This window comes from Vidua macroura, chromosome 2 (genome assembly GCF_024509145.1).
Source record: "Vidua macroura isolate BioBank_ID:100142 chromosome 2, ASM2450914v1, whole genome shotgun sequence".
Taxonomy (NCBI): domain Eukaryota; kingdom Metazoa; phylum Chordata; class Aves; order Passeriformes; family Viduidae; genus Vidua; species Vidua macroura.
Genome location: NC_071572.1, coordinates 116,711,708 through 116,728,457, shown reverse-complemented (window position 1 = coordinate 116,728,457; position 16,750 = coordinate 116,711,708). Strand labels below are relative to the sequence as shown.

At 50.1% G+C, this 16,750-nt stretch overlaps 1 protein-coding gene across 8 annotated transcripts in view; it reads right to left on the bottom strand.

The window, feature by feature from the left end:
• TIAM1 (TIAM Rac1 associated GEF 1) overlaps positions 1–16,750 on the bottom strand; it is a 157,734-nt gene that overhangs the window by 31,815 nt on the left and 109,169 nt on the right. For all 8 annotated transcript variants that reach the window (XM_053970060.1, XM_053970066.1, XM_053970061.1 and 5 more), the window contains 5 exons: positions 14,625–14,699; positions 14,007–14,177; positions 8,570–8,674; positions 6,493–6,574; positions 2,197–2,283 (listed from right to left, as the gene is read on the bottom strand). In XM_053970060.1, coding sequence (XP_053826035.1) covers positions 2,197–2,283; positions 6,493–6,574; positions 8,570–8,674; positions 14,007–14,177; positions 14,625–14,699 — 520 coding nt within the window. The remainder of the gene's footprint in view (positions 1–2,196; positions 2,284–6,492; positions 6,575–8,569; positions 8,675–14,006; positions 14,178–14,624; positions 14,700–16,750) is intronic.

Here is a 16,750-nt window from a genome sequence, read left to right as displayed (position 1 = left end):
ATGGCTTTCCTGCCAGCCTGGTTCCAGCAGTTATTTGTAGCAGCAGCGCCCCAGGGGGAAGGGGATGTGCAGGGAAGCAGCTGACTGCCCGGCATGCTGAGGACAGCGTGCAGCCCTGCCAGGTGACACGGCAATCCTGACCTTCCCCACGGCCAGCCGGGCCCTCCCTGAGCAGCACCAGCGAGCTGGAGCGGGGTTTAATCCCAAAGAACCCCGGGGCAGGCAGGCAGCAGCACCCAGGGAACGGCAGAGCCAGAGCCCCGGCTGCTGGACCATCCCCAGCTCCACCCCTGCCTTTAGAGGGGTGACAGCTGGAATTTACAGCGGCCACAGCACAGGGGTGAGCATCCCTGCCACGTGCTGGCACCCTGAAAGCCTGGATGAACCCTCCAGGAGACAGAGTGCTGGCCCACACTGTAGGAAGAAACATGAAAGGCAGCTTCCTTAGGAAGATGGAGATGTCCCTAAATGCACATAACTGTGCCCAGAAACTCTAGTGTGGTGTGCCATTTCAGGGAGAATAACATGAACTAGATAGAGTAGCCACAAAGTAAATGGACTGTGAAATCACAGCTGAAAGAAGGACAAAACAAGGCAAGTCAAGCATTTCGCATTATTTAACTTACTCTGCCTAGTCATTCTGTGGCATAATAGTAGCACACTAATAGGCCTGCAACCATACACATTGGATCTGGGGCTTCATTTACTCTTTGCAGGCTTTGTTTTGGATCGTTTGGGATAGAGCCTCACATCTACCTCAGTGCAGTCAAGGAGCTCCCATTCCAATAAGGAATGCCTGCCTCGCTAAGGCAGGCCAACAGAAGAAACAAAAAGCATAAATCACAAAAATTACCAGGAGAAAATAAAAGTCTTCTAATTGGAGGAAGGATTGGAGGAAAAAGCATAAATCACAAAAATTACCAGAAGAAAATAAAAGTCTTCTAATTGGAGGAAAGATTGGAAATGAAATGCGGCATCTCATCTGATGGAGGGCAGACAATGCATGTAAATAACGGGAGGCACAGGGCGCTTTCCTCCCTTCCTGCTGCTACCCCAGGGAATCCTGTGCCAGTGTCCTGCTGACTGCTGTCCATGCAGAAGTGCCTTTCCAGGTCAGCTCTGAGCAGCTCCACACCCCTGAGCTTGCAGAGCTTGCCTGTGCTTGCAGAGCAGCCCGCAGGAGGCACTCTGTGCTCACACATCCATCCACACTGCTCTCCCAGCAGAAAGCAAAAGCAAACCGGGGAAGCCCTGCCGAAACCCCCACCCGCCCTCTCCCAGCACTCTCCACACAGGAACCCGCAGGGTGTCATTGCCCTGTGGCAGACAGAGCCCCCCCAGCCTCTGGCCAGGGCTTTTGGCAGGATATCCCTCCTGTAAACAGGGAATGCTGCAGGGCTGAGGGACAGGAAAGAGCAGGACAGGCTTTTCATGCTCAGCACACACCTACGTGGGTTTCTGAAGCTGGGGTGCACCCCCAGGCTGTCCCCCATTCCCTGACCACTGCTCCTTCCTTCCTGCTCCTGCCTCCACCGAGCCCCTTTGGCCACTCATTCCCGACCACAGTGGCCAGCTCCACAGCCCAGGTCCCAGGAACTGCCAGGGCAGTTTCCCATCAGCTGGACTGGCTCAGCAGAGTGCCAGAGCCAGCAGCAGCCTGGGGAACAGCAGCCTCTGGACAGCTTTGGGCAAGGGCCAGCTGCCGAATGAGCTCCGCAAGGCCACGTAAGCCCTCGCCAGGAGAACTCTGAGGGTGCTTCTGAGGGCTCTGCACACGCCAGTGGGTTATGAAGAGATGAGGATCTTCTGAGCCCTCGTGGGCCCCGTGTTCTGGCTCAGAACGTGGCGGGGTTTCAGCTGCCCCGCTCCCTGCCCCGTGCAGGAGGGGAGGCAGAGGATGGGAGCGCAGTGCCAGGCTTGGCCTCAGCTTGGATGAGCTGCACTCAAGCAGACCCTGCTCTGCCTTGGGACCAGCTGGCAGCCTGCCTATCCCTGCTGGCCTCTGCCCCAAGCGCTGCCACGCTTCCTGCAAAGGCTGGCAGCAGAACCAGAGGCAGCAATCCCAGCCACGGGGAGCACTGAGATGCTTCCGTGGTATTTTTGTGGCAGTGACTGACCTGGGAGGGCTCACTGAGATGCTTCCACGGTATTTATGTGGCAGTGACTGACCTGGGGGGGCTCTGGGGGGTGCTTTACCTTTCCTGAAAGCCAGGCCCGTCTCCTTGACGCCGTTCACGTACAGCCGGCGAATCCCCTCCTCTTCCACGGAGGACAGAGAGAAACCTGGGGAGACACCCAGCAGAGGTCAGAGGAAGCCAGCCCCTTCCAGGGGGTCCCAGCCACCTGCCCTGCAGCCCAGGCTGTGCTGTCCCTGCCGTGAGCAGGCAGGATCCCTCCCCTCTCCCTCCCCTCACACCTTCACAAACACAACGGGCAAGTTCAGCAACCAAAGTGGCTCTGACAAAAACCTGAGCTGAATTCCTGAGTGCATGTATACCAATTATCTACAGACATATCTGAGGACACCACAGCTGCAAAGCCTTGGAACAGACTCCCAGTTCTCTTGCCATCAAAGGTCACTCCAGGAGGTTTTGCTGTTTGCAGACCAAAGCTGCACAGAGCCGTGGTTTGGGACAAAAGCTGGGGATCCAAGAGCCACGGCTGATGTGCCACCCCAAACTCAGGCAAGGCACAACGCCTCCTGCCAGAACAGAGTGCTGACCTCTGCTTTTTGAGACTCCTGGGCTGGGCATGTTTGTAAAAATGCCCCTTCCCCTTTGCAGCTGCTGCTGGCACACCCTGGCATTTGCCAAGTCTCTGGGCACACGTCTCACGCTCACCAGAGACCTGCAGAACAGTCCTGGAGTGGAAGTGCTGACACAGCCTCATTCCAAACAGTGCAAATGGGACTGTGAGCTTGGGGCTGGGGGATTTTCCTGCCACTTGTGGGTGACACAGTAAGATAACAACTGCAAAGGAAATACAACTGCCAAGTTAAATGCAGGTTGTTTATTTAGTGTGGAGAGTTATCTAAAGTAGAACATTTGCCTCTCTGAAACTTCATTACTCCCTAAATGAGTGCAGGCAACCATTTGCTCTCTCTTTTTCTCGAGACTAGAAAAACATTTACAAACCTCTGGGGGGAGTCGTTTGTTTTGACACGGAATCAGCCACCAGCCAAGCACTGCAGATGTGCTGAGAGCCTATCCTGACTTTAGGACTCCTTTCAAGCTGATCCTTATGGCTGAGAGTTATTTTTTCATCCATGATTTAAAAATAAAATTAAAAAAAAAAAAAAAAAAAGAAGAAGAAAAGAGGGGGAAGAACGTGGCAGCTCAGAAGTGAGAAGCATATGGCCTTTCATGACTTACTGAGCTACTTGGAAGCTGCGTGTGAGCTACTCGGGCTGAATCAAATGAAATTTGTGAAGCTCACTCAACACACCAGCTTTGGCAGAGAGAAGAGCCCTCGACTAAAAGAGCAGCTGTAAAACATAGTAGTTATTGGCTGTCATCACCACAAAGCCTACCTGGAAAACCCTGGAAAAACAGCAGAGTGTGCCCAAGGCTGCAGTTTGAGTCAGCACAAAGCAGTTCCTCAGAGTTCTTTTCAACTGAAATGCTGCTTTGGGCCAAACCCACACATTAAAACCAGGCTGAGGGGCAGCTCAGGCTCTCACTGGGAGGGGATCAGCATGCCCAAGCAGCCCCAGGCTCCATCTCTCCTACAGGAAAGGCTGAGAGAGCTGGGACTGTTCAGCCCGGGGAAGAGAAGCTTTGGGGTGACCTCACTGCAGCTCTCCTGAAGGGAGCCCACAGGAAGGATGGAGAGACACTCATGACAAGGGGTGACAGGACCAGGGGAATGCCTTCAAACTGAAAGAGAGCAGGTTTAGATGGGATTTTGGGAAGGAATTCCCTGTGAGGGTGCTGAGGCCCTGGCACAGGGTGCCCAGAGCAGCTGGGGCTGCCCCTGGATCCCTGGCAGTGCCCAAGGCCAGGCTGGATGGGGTTTGGAGCAGCCTGGGATGGTGGAAGTGTCCCTGCCATGGCAGGGGGTGGAATGGGATGAGCTTTAAGGTCCCTTCCGACCCAACCCATAGAATTCTGGGATTCTAGGATTCCTCCAGAGAAGGCCTCTGCCTCCTTCAATCCATCAGGCCTAAATGCACACGTAGTTGCTTCTTAATTCATCTTTCAGCCATACCCATAAATCCTGCAGTTATTCCTGGCAGAGAGGGCATAAGGAGCAATTACACAGGTTGTCATCAGCTTTAAGAGATGAGAGATGGGCAGCTGGCAACAGCCTGGAAGTGGCAATGTCACACTCACAGTTAACCCCTCCACAGCCAGAGTGCGACCCTGCCCTGCTGCATTTCCACAGCTGTGACGGTGGCTGGATGTCCCAGCACTTGCAGCAGGGGTGCCAGTGCTTTCCCTGCCATGCACTCAGGTGAGGAACACCTCACCCCAGTGGGTGTGCAGTCTGTGACACGTGGGGACAGCAGGAATGCACACTTCCCATCCGGCCGGCTTCCACAGGGGCTCCGCACAAACATCGCGGGAGAGGAAGGGCAGGAGTGGGTGGAAGCCACAGTGATTGCATAAGCTGGCATTCCTGCCAAAAAACATTATCATCAGCCTGTGCACGGACTCTGAAACACAGGTGGGAAGAGATGGGTGGTGACCCAGGCAGAGCCTTCTCTTCACTGCAAAGTTCTGACGACAGGAGAACAAAAATCTGCATCCCTGAGTGCACATGGCCTTGAACAAATCCACCTCCAGATAATCCCTTCAGCCCCCTGGCATAACCAGCTGCTGCTGAACATGCCAGCACCTTCCTGATACACCCACCAGCTGGAATGCAAGGATTCTTACTGCCCTGGCAAAGAGAAAAGAGTACCAGCCAAAGAGGGGAGAACATCTGTGCTCAGGCGTCAGCAAAGCATCCTGTGAGAGATCCAACACTGGCCAGACCTCCAGGAGTGCCTCTTACTACCACAGACATGCTGCTGGGAGGAGAAACACCACAGAATGCTCCCAGGTGAGCTCTCCCTGAGATGTGGTGTTGGAATGAGGTGATCTTTAAGGCCCTGTCCAGCCCGAACTGCTGCAGGAGTGTGTGATTTCAGCACACGCTCGTCACTGGATGAACACATAAGGAGACACATACAGACCACAGAAATCCTTCTGCCAATTAGAGGCAAACCACATTTGGCTATTTTCCCTCAATGAGAGAAAAGTCAGCTTTTTTGGGGTGCTTTTAGCATTCCCTGCTGCAGGATCAGAGCACTGCACAGCTGCACCCCAACCTCACACAGCTGATCTCATCTCACGGGACACCACAGTGCATTTCACTTTTTTTTTTCCATTTATCACTTAGAAAAAAAGAAGAAAAAGAAATAAACAGAAATGCTATGAGAGCCCCAACTCTTGCAGTGCTTTCAGGCATGAATATGAATCCTAAACCATCACTGGGCTGGTGAACATTTCTTTCTTAGGCCTTCAATATTCAAGCCCCAGTCAGTCAGCTTTGTAGCAGAGCTCAATATTCCAATGGCCTGCAGCTGTATAATAAGCAGTTTGGGGATTCAGAATTATTCTAGCCATTAAAACAGAATATTTAGATAAACAGCAAAAAGATGCAGATTGGCTTCCTGTGGGGGAGGTTGCACAGATAACTCTAAAATACACTCCAGAATTGTGACTGCCAGGCCAAAGGGGCAAACTCACCAGGCTGGAGGGCTGTAACCCGAAATACCTGAAAGCTGAGAAGTATGAATGACACAGAGATGAGAGATTCTGCTGAAGTTACACAGGGAGACCCTCCCCTGCTTTCTGTTTCACACAGCTCTGCCACGTGTCAGATCCTGGCTCCAGGTGTCCATGGGATGTCCTCGAGGGCTGGAGCACTCTTGAGCCCCAGAGCCAGGCATCCCCAGCCTCAGGAACGATGGGGCCAGGCAGGAACCCACCTTGGGTGCCCCTGGCAGGTGAGAAGAAGCCAAACAGCCTCTCTGGAGCTGCCTGGCCACAGAACTCAGCTGCCTCGCAGCCCCAGCGATGCTCCCGAGGAGGAGGCAGCGAGGAGTGGGACCAGGAGGAAGAGTGGAGCTGCAGGGGCTGTGGGCAGCGTGGCAGCCCCAGCACAGCCCCCAGCAGGGCCCTGAAGGCTCCCTGTGAGATGTGACAGCTGGCAAAGGATGCTGCTCCCACCCACAGCCTCCGTGGGTGGTGCTGGGAGCAGCTACAGCAGCAAGCAAACATCTATCCTCCTGCACATCCTGCAGCTCCAGGAGAGCCACGTTCAGAGCACTCCAAACAAAGCTGCCCTCCTCCAGGGCAGGTGAATGGTGCTGTGGGTGGCTCAGGAATCAGGAATGCTTTTCCCACTGTGCTCAAGAGACCTTTCAGGTACATCAGTAAACAGCACGCAAGAACCTGCTGGAACTGACTGGGGAGAAACAGCAAAACAAGGCAGGGAGTAACTCACCATAAATATCAGAGGATGCATCAGACTTCTCCATCTGAATGTGCTGGGTAATTTTCTGACAGATTTCTATTTCCTTGTACAGCTGAATAGAGGGGAAAAAAACAAACACAAAAATATGTTACTGTGGGAGGACACATCAATTGTAATCATTTGGAACAGATTTTTGGTTTTTAATTACAGGCAGAAGAGAGGGACTGTGGTCATTATTTATCAAACAGTTTCTCTCCACCTGTGTGAGAGGCATTAGCAGTGTCACTCAGCTCTGCTGTTAGAACACAGTTAGAGAGGAGGAAGCAGTGTTTTCCCACCCCCACCACAAAACAGAGCAAGCATCTATTTCCCTCAGCCAATACCATCTTGAGTGCACGAGAAACAGAGCTTCTGTTCCTGTTTTCCTAATTTACAGGTAGCAATAGCTTAATGTTTTATATTATTTTAAAGAAGACATTGCAGGAATTCAATTATTCAACAGCATTAAAATCACAAGGAGCGATTTTGTTTCTTAAATACATTTCTTCATTATCAGACCATCAGATTTGCTATACCTCAGCCTGACATTTCACCTTTAACACCTTGATGTTTATTTGTACCAAGGAAAGCCCCCAAGTCTTTGAAACGGTCATCAACATCCTTCCTGGGAGACCAGGACAAATTCACACCTAGGCATCAGCTCAGAAGTCCCTCCTTCCAGCTGCAAATCCCTCTGCCTTTCAGCACTGAAGTAACAAACCAGCCCTTTGTCTTCAGAAAAAATCATAGCCCCAGGTGAACGAGAGCCCACAGGTGAATATTAATTCTGTTTACATGCTGCTGTGAGCGTGTGAAAATGCAATTTGCAATAATTAACATTTTGAAACCCAGTGTTTGGACTGCAGTACTAAACTATTCCTTTAGAAAAGAAGAGGAGCTCGTTTGGAAAAGGTTTCCCTAATAAAAATACAATTTTCTCTCCTGCTTCTATCAGCACTACAACAATCAGTATTACAAAATAGTTACAGCCCCACAGAAGTAACTCCTTGTTCTCCCCAAACGAGCCCACTCAGAGAAGCAACCATACAAAGTGTGCTGGCTTCATATCCCCACATCAGACATCACCCTGCAGCACCCATCTCTACCATTCCCTGCACAGTCCCACTGACAGAGTTTTGGGTTAATTACAGCTTTTCAGAATAAACACTCAGTGATGACTCTGTCAATCCTACACCCTCTCCACACAAGACAAGTCCCCAGAGTCCTTCCAGACAACGACAGCTAAGAGCTGTCTCCTCAGTTTTAATTTTCCCCAACTGTATCACACTTCCCAGTCCTAGCACTCCTCTAGCACTTTCTCACTATTTGTTGTTGTTGTTGACAGCATTAATGGAAAATCCCAGAAGTCCTTTGCTAAACGAGCAAAACCTCCATAGCTAGCAAAGTTTTACTTTTTGTAAGTAAACCAGCCACCAGTGAAAAGGACTTTAAAAAGGTTTACAGCGTGCCTGTGTAAAATCACAGAGTTAAAGCACGACACTAATCCTGTTTGGTCTTTTTTTTTTTTTTTTTTAATCTCTCATGGCAAAATTCCTTTGAAGTCTGCTTTCGAGATGAACGAGATGAAAACAGCCAGCTGAGGCAATTAAGGAAGTATATTCTCACACAGAACTCCAGACCTTCTTGACCTCAATCTTTACCTTACCGTCAGGAAAGAAAAGACCAAAAAACACCCAAAAACTTGTGTATTTTCCCCCTCTTTAAAACTCACACCTTGTCTTTAAAACCTCCATAGACAACACGAACAACAGGAAAAGACAACTTGGAGGGAAGTTAAACTTAAATGTACCTTAGAGTGACTTTCACACGTTGCCTGTGGCTGTCCCTCCTCTCTCCCCAGACACATCCACACACATATATGAGCTAAACACCAACAGAGGATGAAACGTTTGGAGATCCCTTTGCTGAAGGCCAATTTGCTATGGTCTGCAAAGCACCATAATTGCAAGCTAAAAAGCCGAAGTCTGCGTGCTCCAGAAGGTCAGATTAACACTAATTAACAGCGTCCTGCCCAGTGTCATTTCATTAGCCCAGTGGGCAGCATTACCAGCTCATAGATCTCCTCCTCTGGCTTTGGCACGTAGAACTGGATCTGGTTCTCCAGGAGGAACTTCAGGCGCAGGTAGTGAGCAGAGCAGTCCAGCTGGTGTGTCTGCAGGAGACAGAGAGCCTTCAGACTGAAAAGCAGTCTTCCCCTCACCTCTGACCCTCACCGGAACAAAACCCCCCCCAGCAGCACCTTCCTCCACCATCTCCTGCCCTGAAACCTGAACAAACCTGGCCTTCCTGCTCTCCCCAGGAATAAGATCCAGGTACCCACCGAGGGCACTCTGCTGACCTGGCATTCTGCTCCCTCCCAGGCCATTCCAGGAACGAGCCTGTGCTGGAACAGAAACCTCAGAGCATGCCTCTGGATAAAAGCATATCTAACCAAATGTTCTGCTAACAGAGCCAAATAGAGCAGGAGAGGTGTTTTCTGTTTGGTTTGGGGTTTTTTTAGCACCTTCATAATTTAGCACGTAAATATGATGTGGCAGATTTCAAGCAAGGTTAATGCACACAAAAAAAAAAATCTGTCTGTCCTCTAAATTCAAGGCAGCTCAGGATGCACTGGCTAGAAGAAGCCAAGAGCTGCATCCTGGATTGCATCCCAGTGGAAACAGGTCACACCATTTTAATGAATTAGTTATAATTAGCTGAGGATACAGCATTTGGTCTGGGAGATGTTAACGACCTTTTCTCAGCATGATTAATAAGGTTGATTTAAGCAGAGGTTAATGCAGTGTGTAATTAAAACACATTACAAGTATGATAAACACAAAGGATATCATCCAGCAGTTACTTTCAAAGTTCCTAAAGTAAATCTAATGAGAAACCCCGAAGTGACTCACAGATACAGGAGGTAAATTGTCCTCACTGTCACTTCTGAAATCCCACTATTAAAGGCCTTTATACCTCAGCCTTTTCATTTTACACCAGCAAATTGCCAAGGTTTCTCAGGCTGTGCTGAAAACAATGGCTTATCTGAAAACTCATGCAAGAACATCATTATTGCCCGTTTGTCCTGTTTTTTAAAGGCTGGCTTTTCCAGTTCCAGCCCTGATCCAGCAGCACTGAGGTGATGAGCAAAGTACCTGCAGAGAACATCCCACCCTGACCCTCCAGCAGACACACAGAGAACAGGAAACACTTTGGAAAGCCTGGATTAGCCCAGGAGTAAAAAAAAAGCTACCAATAATAAGAAGGAAAACCAAAACAGATCTATTGCTGCACTCTGCACAGTGCTCTGTTCAAATATGTCCAACCCAAAGATCAAATTATCCTTGGATGAAATGGAGTGCCTGAAATGGAACAACCTCCATAATCCAGGCAAATTCCTAGTTAATTAAATAATGACTGAAACCTATCAAGGGCCGAAAGAAAAACAGCTGAATGCAGGAGATAGCCTTGCTCCCTCACTTTTCTTTTTTGGACAGTTTCTTGCTTGCTTTTCTCACTGATTACTGCTGTTTTCCGTAGTTTTTACAGACACACACATACAAACACCTCAGAAACTAAAGGGAAGCAGAACTGGCATTAAAGGTTCAGAAATGACAAGTTCAGAAATTGGCATTAAAGGTTCAGAGGAGTCCTGGGTTAATTTCTGGTCAGCTTAGTTAACTGTGCCTGGACACCGAAGTGTCTTAAACAAAAACACAGAGAGGAGACCTAAACTCACTGAGTGCATCCCCCATGTCTGGGAACGGAGCTGGGGATAGGGCTGGAGCCCCAGGAGGGGCTGAGGGAGCTGGAAAAGGACTCAGCCTGGAGAAAAGGAGGCTCAGGGGGGACCTTGTGGCTCTGCACAGCTCCTGACAGGAGGGGACAGCCGGGGGGGTCGGGCTCTGCTCCCAGGGAATGGGGACAGGAGGAGAGGGAACGGCCTCAGGCTGTGCCAGGTTGGACACCAGGAGGAATTTCTCCATGGAAAAGGGTTTTAAACAGTGGAAGGGAGGTTTGGAGTGCCCATCCCTGCAGGTGTCCAGGGAAGGCTGGGAGGTGGCACTCAGTGCTCTGGGCTGGGGACAAGGTGGGCATAGGGCACAGGTTGGACTCCGTGGGCTGGGAGGGCTTTTCCAACCTGAAGCATTCTGTGATTCTGTGAAGAAGGAGCCAGGCAACCTGGCAGCCTCCTCCTCCTGCCCCCAGAGGATCTCCTCCCTGTGCCCAAGCTGTTGTGCTCATGCTGCACCTCGGTGTGCCTGAAGGTCAGTGCCAGCTGTGCTGCCCAGCCCACACCACTGCCCAAAGCCCAGGGCTGGCACAGAGACCCCATCCACAGCCCACCAATGTCCTTCCCTTGTGGAAGTGACCCAAGGGATGCTTTCCAGCCTGCTCATGCAGGCAGAAATCACCACATGTGATGAATTTATCCAGTCTGGGGCCTCCAGGCACTGGGCAGAGCATCAGCTGAAGACAAAACCAGGTAAAACACTCGTATTTAGAGGCACACATTTCTTCCAACAAACCCCCTCAGCCCAAGTGGATGCCATCAATCCAGTACACTGTGATCCCATCCAGGTCAGGAATGAGAGCCCATGAACCACCCCATTTAGCTAATTAACATCCTACAGTTGCCCCAGGGATGTGTCTGCTTCAAAATCTGACAAAGTTAAAGTGTTTCAAATAGGGCCACGATGTTCTGCTGAAGTGAAAGGGAAAGGTCCCTTGAATGTGGACACAGCCAGGCTGCCCTAAAAGCCAAACCATTAACCCACTTTTTGTTGCTGGGAGCTGCATCCATATGTGGGGAGGTGGGAGCAGAAACAGGGCAGCCTTAACGATACGAATATCCTTTCAAGACCACCCAAAATACCTTTCAGCCATCCAAATCAGCTTCTTGGTTTATTTATTTCTCTCCTAATAACTCTGGCTAAGTCTGGACTAAATTAAGCAGCTAACCCCGTTTACAGCACAACCCGACAGCCCAACCAAGGTGCTCCAGAAGAAGAATTTACAGCAGGGCTGGAATTCTGACTCAAGAGGCTCCAAGTGCCACGGTGGGCTGGCACACAAGCCCAGCTCTTCACCCAGCCTGGTCCTTCCTGGCCAAGGAGAGGGCCTGGCATGTTCTCCCAGCTTGGTGGGGGAGACCTGTGTGGCAGCACCACAGGAACGTGGCCATTCCATGGCTCCAGTGTGACCCCAGCTCTCCCAGCAGGAAAACACCAGCCCAAAAGCAAAGTAAGCCCCCAGAGCATCAGGCTTAGCTTCTCAGAGGCTCTGAGCACAGACCCAGAGACCTTGGGGTATCTGCTTCCTGCCCCTCATGCAGGTCCCTTTGAAAAATGTAAATGGTGAGGGGGGAAAAAAACCCCAAACCTTTCTCACCTCACTTTTTATGCAGTCAAAAGACAAAATGCCATGTAGTCATCTAGGCTTGTTTTTCACTGCTATTATCTCCATACTGGGTTGTGGTGTTATTATCTCCACACTGGCTCGGCCTAAATCCGTAGACAGAGTGTGATTTCCTCCTCCATTTTAAGACATACCATTATGCAAATGTTAGCAATGCATATACATTCGTTCACACTGAGCAGTGTCATCACAGAATCACAGGATGGTTGAGATTGGAAGGGCCCAACTATTTCCTATCAGCCACAGAAAGCAATTTAATGCATATACACTGAGTTTTCCTGCCTTCCAAGTGATGTTGCTAGTTACATCTCAGGAGAAATCTTTGAGAAACCACTTTTAAAATGCTTTAAACACTCCTCCCACCAATCTTGAATCATAAAAGTGTCACAAAGCATACTCCAAAGCCTAACTCGCTGTATAATAACAAGCAGCAATGTTAGCATAAGAACACATTTTCCACAATTACTTTAGTGCATTTAATGTTCTCCAACAGAAGAATCAAGCTCAGTTTAGCAGCACAGATTTAACCACATCTACAAACATGAGGAGGTTTATATGAAATGTAGAGCTTGAAATGTTTACTGTACCAGAACTTGACTGGTTCTCAGATGGCAGATGGCAAACTGATGTGAAATGATGTGGATCGGATATTAAAGGGGGGAAAATGAGCTGAATGCAAGAGACAGAAGAAAGAGATTGATTATTAAATGCTACAGGAAAAAAAAAAAAGGCATCTCGACAGTGTTTTTCAGGCTGAAAGCTCTTACAGAAAGGAAAGAAACAGATAGTAGCTCTTGAAAAAACACTCACCAACCTCCCCTTCTCCTCAAACACCCCCACCCACCGCAGCAAAAGCACAGAGAGAGACCAGACCCTCAGCAGGCACCTGCTGGAGCCACGGAGCTCCACCAGCCTACTCCAGCCAAGGATTCGGTCCAGTGAGTTAACCATCCCTACCCAAAGGAGAACATAAATCCTAAAAATAAATCATTACTAATAATGTGTCATATCCAGCTTCCCTGTTATGCCTCTCTCCAAAAATGTCATCTTTTGCTGGAGACAAAGCAGAGCTTTCACAAGCTGCAGCGCACCTGGCAGGGAGACGAGCGCACCATGCAATTACTGGAAACAAACGCCTTTCTCTCACCTTCCCTCTCTTTAGAAGCACATGCAACACGTTCTGAAAGTCCCCAAAGTTAAGCTCTCAATAGTAATAAATGTTTTCTTTCCTCCTGCTGTTGTTGTTGTACAAAGCAGACTCACTTTTCAGAGCGGCACGTGACAGGAGTTGGGTCTCGCTCGCTCAGAAAACACACATTATGCAGCTGCCAGAGCTGAAAGCCTGTGTTTAATTTGTCAAAGTTTCCAACTCTTTAGACATGCAACTCTTTTCAATGGCCCAACGTCTCTGATACTTCATCTGGCAAAGAAATCCAGGTGGTTTTTCTTTCCCCCCACTCCAATGTCGACAAAAGCTTTCGCCCGTCCCCTCCTGCCACCCACGCGAGGTTGGGTCTGGTCCTGCACTGCAGGCAGCAAACACGGGCACCTTCTCCCATCCTGCTGCTGCTGCTCTGCCCGTGCCAGCCTGCGGGCAGGGAAGCAGGGATGGCTCCTGGAAACACGTGCCCTGGCTCCTGGGAAGGGGTGAGGCCACCTCACCTGCCTGGCAGAGCGGGGAAGGGGCTGTGGCAGGGATGCAGGGCTGGGGGCACCAGCGTGGCTGCGCCACCGCAGTGCGGGGCACGGGGAGGGGTCCCACACTCAGCTCGGTGCCCCTGCAGGGACAGGGGATGGCTGGCTCTGGGAAAGGCAGCAGCAGAGGCAGAGCCAGCGTGTGAAGGCTCTTCCAAGGCTCGTGCACAGCAGCCAGAGTGGGGAAGGCAAAGCCCAGCACGCTGCCTGCCCCTGCACCCACGCCGAGCTGGCTCCAGCGGCAGGGAATTCTCTGCTGCGCTCCTGGCCTCAGCACTGCGGTGCCATTTGTGTTTTTCACCTTGGACAGAAGTGGTGTCCCAGTGCAGAGCTGCCCAAGCACTGGCACAGGAGGCTGCACTGACTTCCCAGCCGCCCCAGGGCACGTTTACCTTGCAGATCATTTCCAGCACGTCCCGGGAGGTGTCCCCAGGCCGGATGACTGTCAGGGCAGGCTGGTTGTTGGGCAGGCAGAACCACGAGGGCGTGAAGTACTCGTGGACCCAAATATCACAGTCGGGGTTGTGCTGGTGGACGCTGCTCAGGGCCACTTCTTTCTCCCTCTAAAGAGACAAAATCCATCATGACAATCCCAGCCCAACACAGCTCCCTCTCCATCAATGACTAGAGCATTATGTGCTGTACCAGAGCTCTCTTAGAGAGAAGATATTTTGTTCCTGAGCCCAGGTTGAAGGCTTGTCTGGACAGGAACCTGCAGTTTTCCCTGTGCCACCCACACAGCTACACTGCTGCAGTGTGCTTCTCCTGGGATTTCACCCTCTGGCTACTGGGAATGCTAGGAATGCAGCAAAAAAATAGTAGGGATGAAAGCAATATGAATTCAAAACTGAAATGTGCAGTGTTTCTGGGCAAACCAATGCTGACAAGACTGCTGTGGGTACTGCAGCTCCAATGCTTAGAAATGGCAAAATAGCAAGTCTTAGTATTTATTCTGAATTTACTGGCTGCAAACGTGGGGGAAGGAGGCAGCTGGAGAGCTGGGGTTTTACCTTGCCATCCGGGACTGTGTCATCAAAGATCCCTTCAAGAGATTTCTTCACTGAATCCACTCCTTCTCCAAACACCTGAGGAACAAGAGATGGAATCTGCTTTAAAACACGAACGTGACTCCCTGTGCCCAGCACGTGCCATGGGCAGAAAAGTCTGTCTAACATCCAGCACGGAATTCAAAGTGAGAAATACAAAGAGCCATCTCCAAACACGCTGCTTGCAGAAATGTTTCACTCTTGTAGAAATTTGGGATGGGGAAAACCTTCTTCAGGGTGGGTAAGTCACATCCAGCAGCCCCTCTAACCTCTTTTTGCTTGAGCCTGTCATCCAAAAAGAAACAGCACAAGAACAAAGAGGTATTTTCAGCAGAAAGGGGATCCCAAGCACCAGGTCAGCTCACTCCAAGTGCCATTCCTTAAATACAGGGAAGTGCTGTCCTGTGTCCCCCACCCCCAGTTCCTCACTAGGACCACTCCTCCTGAGCACAAGCGTGGCTTTACTGACACAGGCACACCTTTGCACCAGTCTCTCTCCAGAGCTGGGCTCTCCACCAGGGTTTGCAGGGCAGTGAACTGGGGGACCTCTCCAACAGTCCCTGCCTCTCTGCTGAAGATGCACTGGAGAAAAGGAAAACAGCAGCTTGATGGAAGAGAAGGCAAGGTGAAAAACTAGCTGGTGATAGGGTGGTGCAGGAAGATAAGAGGCCACTTCTGCTTGGAGGGCTGTCCTGACTTCCTTGCAGAGCTGGACTCATTTTATCTCTCTTTGTGCTGGGTTTCTCCACCAGTAAAAGTGGGAAATGAACATTTCCCCACCTCTGCCAATGCTGAGAACTCAGAAGGGCTCTGCTTCTGGCTGGCTTTGTAATGACCCAGCTGCCAAAATGTACTCAGCAAACTTTCAAGCACAAGGCAGTGTAACCCTTCTCTAATGAAACAGGAGCTGGTAACCCAAGCACGAGCCAGAGAGCCAAAACCAACAGGATCCTGTGCAGGAGGAATGACCAAACAGGAATATTTCCAGCATCCACCCCAAATCAGCACAGGGCTGCATCAGAAGGGCAGGCAGGGTTGGTGCTGCAGCAGAATCCAATCATGAGAACTGAAAAGTTCAGTTTTATAGCTCCACATCAGCACAGCCCTAGGATCAAGTTGCTGGGCTGTTAATTATTCCCTGGGTAAAATGAAGCAGGGACCAGGCAGGATGGGAAAAGGTCTCTGCCTTTTGGGGACTTAGAGTTGGTTGCTTCCAATGGGCAACACTTTGCACAAGCAAGGGAAATGTGTTCAGGCATTGCATTTAGACACTGCTACTTTCTCCAAACTTCACATTTTTTACAACTCTCTCCACAATGACTTTCCTGTAGCCTGGAACAGAGTCCCTCTCCGTGCCTGTGCTGTGGAGGCGTGAGGGGGGCAGGAGCAGGGGAGGCAGCGTGAAGAATGCAATTATCTCCACTGAAAGGAAAAACAAAAGGGGGGAGCTCAGGGGGAAAAAAAAACAGCTTTGAAAACACAGCACGGGCAGGATCCCAGCTCAGGACGAGAGATTTGGGGCAAGTAAATACAAAGCAACAGGGATGCTGCAGCATCAGCACCAGGGACTGGGAATGTGCCCATGGAGCCACATTCCAGCCAAGCCCTGGGCTTTTGCTCAGCCTCTAAATATCAGGTGAACCTTCAGTGCCTCGCTCCAAACAAGCTGATCATCCTCTGCTGAACAAAACAAACACCCACTGCTGCTTGAACAGACAGCACAAGAAATCACAGGGCACAGAACAGCGTGTGTCCCCAGCCTTTCTCCCCTCAAGATGTGAGAGAAGGAAAGGCAGAGCCTACATTTCCTGCAGTTAGATGAGGTATGGCTCTCAAAAAGTGAAAGCTGTAATTAGGGACTGTTTGGAAAGAGTAACAGGGAAGCACCTTCCTACCACACTGGAATGTGTTTTCTAGAGAAAGACTGGGTGGAAACAGCACAACTTCTGCTTTTTTATAAATCTGAACCAAAACAGGGAGTGTCCCGACTAAATGCAAAGCTTCTTGTCACTTTAGGAAGTTTTCACCAAACTCAGCTACGTTTAAAGCATTGTACATCATTATTTTAAATTCAAAATAACCCAACAAGT